Here is a 12582-nt window from a genome sequence, read left to right as displayed (position 1 = left end):
GAGAGTTATGCAATGCCAATGTAAAAGTGCCTTGAGGACAAACTCACTGTGAGATTCTGTGGAAAGTTGCACAATCAAATCAATCAAAACGCCACGACAGACAAAATACCAGAGAAAAGGGGGAGCTGAGGAGGTGGCTATGCAAGCAAAATGGAATCTTACTCTTTATCTCTTTAGTTTAACTCAAAAGATAATATAAGCATGTAGAAAATATAAGCATGACTGAATCAACAAAGAACATCATATGTGTCATCTCTTGCTGTTTTACATTGGGAAGGCAGACAATCACTTAATTATCACTCGTTGGTGAATTAAAATGTAACAAGTGTTACGTCCTTGTGAGGGTGCTCTGTTTTTTTAGTGTTTTTTTTTTTTCATTGCTGTATTTGACTTTTAATCCATATAAATGTCTCTCGTGGGTGTTTTGTGTAGCTTTGTACATTTTTTGTTTCTAACATCTTGTACTTCTGTTTTTAACTCCTATAAGACATCTTGACTGTGTACACCTGTGCTCTTCCTTCCCAGGAGTCATTCGATGAATGTCTCTCTGATCCACTTCTGCAGCTCTGTGTCTCTCTGCACATCTTCATCAGATTTGTAGTAGTGTGTCAAGACCCCCTCAACAAACCTGCAAACAACCTGTTTGCATGTCTTAATGCCCTATATGTGGCCTGTTGCCATCAGAAACAAAAAGTTTCCAGTCTTACCTTACAAACCACACTTGAATGAACACACTGATTATCATTCAAGACGCTTTTGCATGTTTTCACACGCACTCACGGCACTGAAAATCTTATTTCGGGCTGAGACGCGTTCGTTCCTTTTCAAACTCCCTGAGGGTAGCTGGCGCTAAGGAGCGCATCTGTAACCCACACACAAAGAGAGAGAGTTATGCAATGGCGATGTAAAAGTGCCTTGAGGATAAACCTACTGTGAGATTCTGTGGAAAGTTGCACAATCAAATTTCTTGGGAACGCCACGACAGACAGAATACAAGAGAAAAGGGGGAGCTGAGGAGGTGGCTAAGCAAGCAAAATGGAATCTTACTCTTTATATCTGTAACTCAAAAGAAAATATAAGCATTAGAAAATATAAGCAACGTCCGGTAGGGATCTCCGGAACTTCCGGTTCATGCAAATATGGTCTTTCTGATTTTCTGTCTTCTGTTCATGTGACACCCATGTGGTCTTGTGCAAATCTTTATGGGGGAAAAGTGAGCCTCCTATGACCATATCGTTATCAGCGCAAAAATCTGCAAATAACTCCCCATTCTCGTTCATTAATCCAAGTCCGTGTGTACCCAATATCTGTTCATAGCCTCTGTTATTGGATCCATAGTGTGAGAGCATATGAGGTATTTATTTGTCAGTGTGAACAGACGTAATTTCCTGAAAACATTTATCTTATGTGATACCATGTGTGTTATGGACAGCGAGTCCACATTCCGAGCATATGTGCTTCAGGGGGGTCCTCAGCTTTCCTCGCCTGCTCACCACGTGTCGGAAGAGATGGACATCTACACCTGGTTAGCAGGTAAAGTGAATTTAATTTATTCCCATTCCTCTCCAATAGGGTGACCAGACGTCCTCTTTTACCCGGACATGTCCTCTTTTCGAGACCTAAAAAATGCGTCCGTCAGGGATTCCAGAAACGTCAGGGATTTTGCCTCGTCGGATATTTATGTTTCTCTGGGTCTTTCACAAACTAGTTATTACGTCCTTACACGTTTTTGGAAAGGATATCTCCCTTACGTTCCACCTTCTTGCGCGAGCTCTGACTGTAGAGAGAACTGTCATTGGTCGACCGCCTTCCCAGTGTTGCCAGATAGGATAATTGTCCTCCAAATTGCGGGGGGGGGGGGGGGGGGGGGGGGGGGGGGGGGCGGGGTCCCACGACAAAGTGTCCTCTTTTTCACAAACTCAAATCTGGTCACCCTACTCTCCAACTACATGGACCCCAGAAAGAGACCTGGCCATTTACACCTAAGGCATTATCCTCACGGTTTACTTTCATGACAGGGCAAGCACTGCCATTTGAATGTATGGTAATAAAACGTGTTGTCCCGATAAGCATTAGATGACCGTTTTATTGATGTTAGCATGCTAGTAAGTATTTTTGGGGTGGGATGTGATATGTTTGCTGGTGTGAGCATGTGTTCTGGCTTTAGGGGTATTTCACAATCTTAAATGAATCATGTGTGTAAAACTTGACCATGCTAGTCTGTTCACAAGTATGCATAGATAGGTAGATAGATTTATTTGAAAGAAAAAGTCAATACATACTGTATAAGAGCTTGCTAAAGTGCACCCATTCTAATTCATTTATTACCTCTCGACAGACCGAAATTAGTGTCCTATAAACATAATTGTATGGCTGTCTGGTCCTATTTGACACATATGCAACATTATAAAACAATTGGGTTCTATTGAATTATTTAGCCGTTTCTGATTGGACGAGAGACGTTCCATGAGTTGGAATATCCCAGGACATCCCAACTCGGACTTTTCACAGCTAATAATAAATCACTCCGCGATGAAACATTCTATAGCACGTTGATACAATTAAGCGATAACCGTTAATTCAAAGTTCTTATAATTCCAAAAGACGTTGACAATGGAACTATTTTTTTGTTGCGGAGAAACAATGGCGAAATAAACATGTTTTAATCAATAACTTCGTGTTTAAATGTTAATTGGTTGACTATAAAATTGTTTTATAAAAGCAATATAGTACTCGTGCGAGTGGGGTAGGTAAGGGATATTCCCACGGGTGTTGTTGCCTGCGCCACTCGGCCTCCGGCCTCGTGGCTACGGCCGAACACCACCCGTGGGAATATCCCTTACCTACCCCACTCGCACTCGTACTATATTGCTTAAATATTCTCAACTGCATTATCAGATCCCCTAAATATGTAGAAAATATAATGCTGTAAGACATTATAACACAGCACTTTACCCGAGTTACCACCTGTCTCCCAATGTACTTTAATACTGACTACTCACTGTTCACAAGAGAAGAGACTTATGAATGAAATCTGAGAATATGTGTGTGTTAATTATATTTCTTTCTTTCCTGTGTGCTGCACTCAGAATGTGAAGATCTCTGCTGACGGCATCACATACTCCACCAAACAGGTCCCTCTTGAGTCGTCCGACTACCAGAACTAAGAGAAGAGAGAAGAGAGACTCATCACAGACAGACTGATGTAGAAGATTTGTAAATGAGTCAAATAAGCCAAAGGTTCAGGAAAAGCGAGGGCATAGAGTGAGAAAATCTGAAATGTAATGTGCCTTGTGTGTCTCGCACAAAACTCAGACCTGTAGTCTCAGGTCTAGGCTAAAATGCAGAAATGGTTGCGCTAGTATGTCAGAAGGTGTCAGGGAGTTGACATGACAACCAGCTCGGTACCAAATGGCCTCTGCATATGTTGATCTTGCAAAGAGGGGTCATAGCTGGTGGTGTGGGTAGGAGCATGTATTGTAGGGGTGTAAATTGCCTCAGACCTCATGATTCAGTATTATAACAACATTTACTCGCCGGTTCAATATGCATTGTGAATCTTCTGAATTACTTTGTTTCTAAATGTAGTGAGATCAGATGAGAACATTTATTTTTTCCATCAGCTTAAGCTTCCTAAACTAAAAAAAAAACATTTTAGTACTTACAGAGCCCTTCCAGAGACCAGAGGTTATTTTGGAGAAGGTCAACTAGGGGTTAAAAAACATCTGCACATACACATACATACATACATATATCCTTATATGTAACATAATGTTAGGGATTTATTTCACCCTTTTTAGGACTGTAATTAACCTCAGAATTAAGACACACAACCAAGAATATAATAAATAATTGACTTTTACTCTGGCAAAGAGGAGTGAATGGTGTTAGACCGCTTCTTCAACCTACACTCCTCCAAAGAGGAATGGAGTGCTTTCAGAACGCTGTTCAACCCATCACTAACTTCCCTGGTACCATGTAACAGACTCTATGCAGAGACAATATCACAGAACATGCAGGAAAACACTCCCCCCTTGTACCATCCCGTACTCTGGTTCCAAGAGATAAGAATGTTTACCTAAGACCCCCAAACCCAGACTTTAACACAACAGTCCAGAATGAGTTCACATAAACACATGGTCTCCTAATTCAGTCCTACCCTAAACATCAAATGACAGGTCTGAGTTTAACATCTCTGTTCTCACAGATAGAATTCCTCTCATCAGAACAAAGGAACCTCTGAGACTAATATCAAACTACAAACACATCATGATAATAATTATATAGCATATTTCTTTCACACATAATCAATATCTTCCTCCACCTCTAACCGTGGAGGAAGAATCTGTTTACTCCCAATTTCCATAGCAACATTTAACTGTTTCACAACACGCTGTCCCCCACCGAAAAACAGGAAGTAGCTCATGTCTAAAAGTGCCAGCCTATGTGTTCTGCTCTCTATATTTAGCTGTTGTTTCCATATCAGTGTCAACCAAACTCCAACTCATCTGCAGCCCTAAGTGTGATTAAAGCACTGTTTATTATGCAAATCAGATGTGTTCCGGTATGTGTTCAGGTATGTAGATTAAAAAACAATGGAAAACATGCAGGCTGTCAGGAGCAGTGTAGGGAGATTTTGATACTTTGACACTCTGGCAGTAAGACATTATGACACAGCACTTTACTTTAATACTGACTATTCACATTCACTGTTCATTAGAGGAGATCTTTAGGGATGATTTATGCCAATGTGTGTGTTTGTGTGTGTGTGTGTGTGTGTGCGTGTGTGTGTGTGTGTGTGTGTGTGTGTGTGTGTGTGTGTGTGTGTGTGTGTGTGTGTGTGTGTGTGTGTGTGTGTGTGTGTGTGTGTGGAGGGTTGGCGTGGATAATCCAATATGGCAATATTGTCGTCTTGTGTCAATATGCCTTCAAAGCTCAGTGAGTTTTTGTCCTAGAGACATAAATATAACAACCCCAGAAACATTGAATCGTCTACCTTTCGAATATATACAGTCAAACCTAAAAAGGAAATGAAAGCACTTTGTAGGAAGAACATTTCAGTCTCTGAGGGCTATTCATAAGATAATGGAAAGGTAAATCAGCGATCGCTATTGGGTCATGACATAGCAGGAAAACCTGAGGAAACGGCCCATTTCACCAGGATAAACAAGTCCACATGTTGGGTTGTTTTCATACCGACTGAGGAGCTACAAGATGCCGCTAAGCATCTCTGCTGCTGAGGCTTCACACCAGATCCAGGAGGAACTTGCTGTGGAGAGTAAGGAGGACAACCACTCCTCGGATGAAAATGGTGAAGACAGTGAGGACACTTTGAGCTTCGTTTAGACCCCGCTGAGGATATTTGTGATGAGTAAGTTATAATCGTTTGACCAGCCCTTGTAATGAATGCTGTTGATTAACTTATACGGAGTAAAAGGCATGTCAAATTATGCTCTGAGTTGAGTAAATACTGTCAACTCTGCAAGGCGATTTTGAATCATATCAATCCCTCTAATCGTGGAGGAAGAGTCTGTTTACCCCCAATTGTCATAGCAACATTCGACTGTTTCACAACTCCTGTTCCCTACTGACACACAGGAAGTATCTCATGTCTAAAAGTGCCAGTCTATGTGTTCTGCTCTCTATATTTAGCTGTTATTTCCATATCAGTGTCATCCAAACTCCAACTCATCTGCAGCCCTTAACAGAGTGCACTAAAGCTCACTTTAGTTGTCAACACTTATAAGTACACGTCTAGATACTCTCTCTGAATCCAGTGGTCATGGCATAATAAACAAGGGTCACTTCATGCTGTGCCTCAGACATGCCCCTATTTCCCCTCTATGAGGAGCTGTCCATGGGCCTGATGTGTAAGGTAAAGGATCTCGCTCCTGACCCTGGATTCTCCCTGCCGTGCATATCTTCAGACTATTCCTGCTTCAAGCACTCCTGATGTTAATCAGTGTGATTAAAGCACTGTTTATTTCAGGACAGTTAGGCAGGACAGTTTGACTGTTTGTGAATGTGTCAAGAGAGAGTGCTTACTGAGAGAGAGAGAGAAAGAGAGAGAGAGAGAAGCAGAGAAAGAAAGAGGAAGAGAGAGAGGAGAGAGAGAGAGAGCGAGGGAGAGAGAGAGAAAGAGGAAGAGAGACAGAGAGAGAAGGAGAGAGAGAGGGAGAGATGAGAGAGAGAACGAGAGAACGAGAGAGAGATGGAGAGAGAGCGAATGAGAGAGAGTGCTTACTGAGTGCTTCGACACCATGACACCAATCCACAAATACACACCACTGCAAACACCACACAAGAGCAAACTACACACACAGACAAATTTGGACATATACATGCTTACACAAGCACACACACATACACACATACGCCCACACACTCACACACACATACACACACAGAGACACTCTCACACACACACACACACACACACACACACACACACACACACACACACACACACACACACACACACACACACACACACACACACACACCTCACACACACAGACACACACACACACACACACACACAGACACTCACACCCACCCACTCCCACACACAAATACGCACTTTGGCCCTCACATAGTTGGAGGAAAGCTCACTATCTCACATCACACTAAACGAAGCCTGGCAGGAAGTTTTCTCTTAGGTCGTACATGCAAGAAGTACTGTTTTTGGGATTGAAATACTAAGTGACACTAGTTAACCCAGCTGGACGATACAACTGGTAAGGCGGAAGTATTGGGGAGATCGGTGATGGCAATGGAGGGGAGCAGGTCATGCTACTCATCCCCCCGTGAAAACCCTCCACACGCCTCCTCTCCTCAAGATACACCAAAAATCACAACTCATACCCACTGGAAATATGTTCTCACCAAACCTACCTATCCTTCATGCATTACCACCTGACCCACCTGACATTCTCATGACCCATTCATCGTACCCCTTTGATCTTTAATCATGATTGAAGGGTGTCTTTTTGTCTCTCTCTAGCAGGTCATGCCACTCATCCCCCTGCAAAAACAGGCCTCAGTTCAGACTGCCCACAGAGAAATACAGTATCTCACCAGCCCCTCCTACCTCCCCTAATCACACACACATTTCAATTTCTACCAGGAGCTTTACAGAAGTTTTTCAGAGCAGCTGTCTCTCCTCCTCAACAAACGCAAGTAAGTGCAATATCTTACCTATTTAGTGGATTGTTATCATTAAAAAAACTCTACCCTATAAAAAATGATATGTTCCCAGCTCGTTCCAGTTTTGAAAGGTAGAAAAGTGAACCATGGTCAGAGTTTCTCTAGAACTTTACCCTGCTACAAAGTTATTAGCTGTGCTGAATTGAACCATCAAGCCGCCTATACCTGTTGCTCTTTCAATTTTCATTTGACAAATGTTATAAGAAAAGTAATAATAATATAAGATAAGTTATAATGATGAGTCCATAAGGCCTCTCGCTCATACAGTTGAAGGAGTAGATGGGTGTCAGTGCGTATGCCTTGTTGGTCCAGTGCAGTGGCTGCCCTTTATATATCTATGACATATCTATGATATTCTCCACTGATTAGCACATACACACCCATGAATGCATTGCAATGCTGACTGATGAAAGGGAACCAGGTTAACCGTTACTTTGAGGAGCTGTCCTATTAAACAAACAAACAAAAAAACACTCTTCTGTGTTTTATGCAATGTAAATGTACACCACTGTTATCCAGGAGATTAGATATTTCCCTGTAAACGGATGATGCTTTTTTTTTCTTCTCTTTTTTTCTTTGACAAATTTGTCACAGTGCAGGGAACTACAAGCCTTTGCAAGCCTAATAGAAACAAGCACATGCAGACAGAGACAAGGGGAGGGGTGTGTGTGTGTTTGTTTGTGCATTTACTGTATATATTTATGTAAAGTGTATATATACTATGTACTGTATACTTACTGTATATATGTACATACAGTTTTAAAATCCTCACTATATTTACTGTATCTATGTATATAAACTTCTAAAATCCTCACTTTAGAGCACTGTGTCAGCTATTTCTAAAACTTGTGCACAGTACTGAAGATATGCATGCCTGTGTGCAGGCCGTATGGATATGAAAGAAAGTGGCATATTGTCTTTTTATTGTTGTGGTCTTTTTCATGTGAATTGGGAATGGGAAGTTGTAACGGTCCCCTTTTCACCCTACTTAGTTACTGATAGTTAAAGGGACCACCGCGTCTGTCCCGCTCCTGTGGATGCAAATTCCACAACATTGTCAGACTTCACCACACTGCTGTTGTTGAAATGTCCCCCATTCAGTGGCATAGTGCATGTTTGCGTATGAAGACTGTGGTGGGTTTGAAATGTGTGTGTCTGTGTGTTATCAAATGGTCATGCACTTCTTAAGCCCTTATTCTTTCAGAAAAGGGGCAGTGGTGTCTTGCTCTCTGTGTCAGCATGTTTGTCTCTGCTCATGCCAGGTTTCATAACCGCATTCAAAACGTTCGATCTACGTCTGCAAATATCATCCGTCTCAGAGAAAATCTGTGAGTACAGTATAGGTACCCTTTTTTTGTTTTATGAATTAAACATTTTTAAATTATGTTAAACAACATTATTTGAAATGATTTACTTTGTCAATTTACAGCAGTAAAAAGTGTTATTTTCCTGTTAAGTTTGCATTTTTGTTCACTGCCCCATTTAAGTGTTATGCTACTATTTTAGCATGCAGTTTAAGCCTATTACATTGTTAATGCTAAACGTATGTCTCTGTTGCACACAAGGTTAGGTAGGCTACTAGTGTTCTGTTCTTGTCCTAGTTAACATGAAATCATATTTACATGTATTACTGTTTCCAAAGTGACATGGCTTGTCTTTTTTATAGGCATGTTGGTGCACCCATGTCAGTCACTAAAGGCCCTGTAGTTCTCACTACAGTCTTTTGCATTTTATCAGGTAATTCAGCCCTGCATTTATATACATATTTGCCTAGGGGTGGGTCTTTTGGACATTCTCTTGTCAAAATTAGTTTCCAACGTGTCATGTCTGTGTTCATAAGAGACCCAAGTGTGCCCAACTATAGATTTCTTCTTGTAGTTCATTTGTAGGCTGCCAGTTCCCAAAAAAAAACATAATAACTCGCAGCTAGTCTGGCAAGTAATCCACAAAAATCAGGAAACACTCAAAGTCCAGGCAGGCAGGTAATCCATAGAACAGGCAGGCAGGCAATTCAAACAGAAAAAACTCACAAAAAGGCAGAAGCTTTGACAAAGCTGTAGTCAGAACAAACTGGGAACATGAACTGAATGAACACATGAACTGAATGAACACATGAACCGAGACTATCTGACACAGAGGCACAGACAGAGCAGTGTAAACTGTAAGTAGGCTGGGTAATACAATCAGGATGGGAAACAAAGATGGCGGAAAACAATACAAAAAAGGCAGGAAGTAGGGGCGGGGCAACAAGCCCATGGTAAACAAAAACAAACAAAAGCACACAAGGACAAAACTCAAAACGGCCAGCAGAGGGCCACAAGTAAACAGAGTCTTAGGATACTGACACAACGTGCATCAATGGCAAAATTTTAATTTCAAGTTTTCTCCAGACTGTAACCTCTCTTTTCAAAATGCTGATGTTGCATGAGGCAAAGCATGAATAAGAAAGCAATGAACATATGACTGAGTGTAATGTGATGGTCTACAAGGATATGGGCTCCTTTAATATGTATGAAGATATACCCACAATGCACTTCAACCCAGTTCACCAACTGCAGCCAAATCAGAAACCTAAGGCAGATCTTTGCATTTGTGAAAGGTCCAGAAGCCAAAATGCTTAAACCTCTCTCTAATATGTGACTAGGTGTTCTTGGTCAGGAATGGAAGGTGACCTATTCCTCTACCAATGTCTGTGGTGTGGAGGGGTCATTTGTGGACATTTCCTGCACTTACTCATATCCGAGCCATCTTGAAATCAAAGAAACATTCTGGTTCATCAAAAAGGTCACTGGTGATGAAGCAGACGACTTGAGTCTGGATTCCAAATATCAGGGGCGTGTGGAATATCTTGGTGACAAAGTGAACGACTGCAGCCTACGAATCAAGAATCTGAAAGACAGTGACACTGCAGAAAAATACACATTCAGGTTCCTAACTAATGACCCAAAGGGGAAATTCTCTGGATCTGAGGTCACTCTGTCTCTGAGACGTAAGTAATGCAGAAATTTGTAATTAATATTTAAAAGCACTTCATTTGTATAAATTCCTGTTCATGGACACACTATGTAAAAGACATTTAGATATATGTTTTCCACATATGTATGCTCTTTGAAGCATGGCAATCATACTACATTTCTTTTGCTCTCAGATCTTGCTGTAACAGTGAGTCCAGAAAAAGCGTCAGACGGCAATCAAGTGACCCTGACCTGTATCACCATCTGCAGTCTGAGTAACAACCCCACCTACATCTGGTACAGGAACTCACAGCCTCTGACTAACCCACACCCAACCAGCAGCAACACCCTGTCCATAACCTCAGTAAGCAAAGAGGATGCTGGTTATTACTCCTGTGCTGTAAGAGGACATGAGGGTCACCCGTCACTCTCTGTGTGTAAGTAAATATCACTTCTTGCCATTTTTGTTTTTTGGCAATTTTGTTGCCACTAAGCAATTCTGCAGTCTTAATGAAAAAGAGGAAGCTACACTATAAATATGTCACTGAACATTTAACAAAGTAATGTTAATGTTAATTTCTCTGTATTTGTTCATGATGATGATTAATAATGTCTAGGAAATAATTTTCCTTGAATAACCCTAGTGTTGATTGTGTCCATGTTTCAGGTGTTCTGAGTTGCTGGAGTGTGACGTACACCCCAAAGAGCATCTGTGCCTTGAAGGGCTCCTCGGTGGAATTCCAGAGCTATTGCACGTACCCTGCAGATCATACAGTCACAAAAGCATTCTGGTTTATCAAGGGAACATGGCCATCTGGTCAAGAACCTAAGGATTTGATACAGGAAGAACGTTATCATGGTCGAGTGAATTATTCTGAAGAGAAGACAAATAACCACACTCTGAGGATAACAGACCTGATCACTGGAGACTCAAACAGTTTTCAATTCAGGTTTATAACTGATAAAGTAGGAGGAAAGTTTTCTGGTGGAGATGTTGAACTCTCAGTTATAGGTAATTTGCATGATTACAGCTGATTACACACTGATTATATCGTGATTACACTATTTATATAAGTATATATTCTATTATTACACTGCTATTTTTCAGAACTGCAAGTACTGGTGGATCCTGCAATTGTCACAGAGAGAAACACAGTGACATTAACCTGTATCACCAGCTGCAGTCTGAGTAACAACGCCACCTACATCTGGTACAAGAACCCACATGCTATTGGTAGTAACCACACAGCTGGCAAGACACTGAACATACCATCAGTTGGCATTGAAGATACAGGAAGTTACTCCTGTGCTCTTCAGGGACATGAGGATCACAGATCACCGGAAAGGACTCTCAGTGTCAGATGTAAGTATATGAGATTCATAACGTCTTTTGTAATGAAATTTAACATAACTAAACTAGATTCCTGAGTAGACACTGGAGACAGCCTTCTTTGTACGTAGAAATCAGAAGTGATAATCTGAAATCAAATGTTTCTGACAGATGGCCCAAGAAACACTTTGGCATCAGTCCATCCTTCTGCTGAACCAGTGGCGGGGGATTCAGTGACTCTGACCTGCAGCAGTGATGCCAACCCACCAGCACAGATCTACACCTGGTATAAGAAGAGTGGAGATCAATCTTCACCAGTTGGATCAAGTCAGAATATCAGCTTTGCAAGCATCAGCTCTGAACAGAGTGGACTCTATTACTGTGAGGCTGGGAATGAGATTGGACAGAACAGATCTTCAGCAGTACAGATCACTGTAACATGTAAGTTTTGAACTCAAGACATGCAGCAGCAATATAACATTAAATCTCAAGATTGTCAAGTTATCTGCCCACATCTGTAATGATTTCAGTTCAAGTATCATGTTATAGTTACTACATTAATAGTAATTTAGACTATAATGTTTTTGCCAGGTGAAAATCATACTTTATTATACTTTCTTTTTCATTTTCTTGTGAAATCAAAATAACCATTTGTCAAGTTAAAGTCATACCTTGTTTTTGCAATGAAGAAAGAGATACCCATGCTGATTTCTCCACTACAATCAATGTTGATTTATCTGCTGTTGATGAGACATTGTGGGGACTGACATCTGATTTACAGTTCATGTTTCGTAAAATTCTATTTTATTTCTATTTTCACATTCCCCTTTTTGAATACTGTAAACTGCTTCTGAAAACATCCAGTCAGTCATGAAATCAAAGTGTAATTTATAGTATATGGGGTAAAGCATAATTGACCTTATAGCTGAGGAGGTGTTGTTCAGATTGACAGTGAATTAAAAGTTGATTGGAATATGGTATTAAATTAATTTGTACATTAATCATATTTCTCAAGATCTAGACTCCCCAGGAATACACTGGCATCACTCAGTCCTTCACTGTACAAACCTTGTTGTTGTCTGTTCAGCCCTC

General features: G+C 40.9%; 1 protein-coding gene across 1 annotated transcript; it reads left to right on the top strand.

Annotated features, from left to right (window-relative positions):
* Positions 1-7064: 7064 nt before the first annotated feature.
* On the top strand, positions 7065-12091 carry LOC105893240 (sialoadhesin-like). Its single transcript, XM_031562611.1, has 8 exons — positions 7065-7179; positions 8469-8534; positions 8873-8943; positions 9851-10195; positions 10355-10597; positions 10828-11172; positions 11269-11523; positions 11662-12091. The coding sequence occupies exons 3-8, from the start codon at positions 8889-8891 to the stop codon at positions 11940-11942; spliced, it is 1524 nt and encodes a 507-aa protein (XP_031418471.1). The 5' UTR covers positions 7065-7179; positions 8469-8534; positions 8873-8888; the 3' UTR covers positions 11943-12091.
* Positions 12092-12582: the final 491 nt, after the last annotated feature.

Source organism: Clupea harengus, chromosome 24 (genome assembly GCF_900700415.2).
Source record: "Clupea harengus chromosome 24, Ch_v2.0.2, whole genome shotgun sequence".
Taxonomy (NCBI): Eukaryota; Metazoa; Chordata; class Actinopteri; order Clupeiformes; family Clupeidae; genus Clupea; species Clupea harengus.
This window is presented reverse-complemented; position numbering and strand designations above follow the sequence as displayed.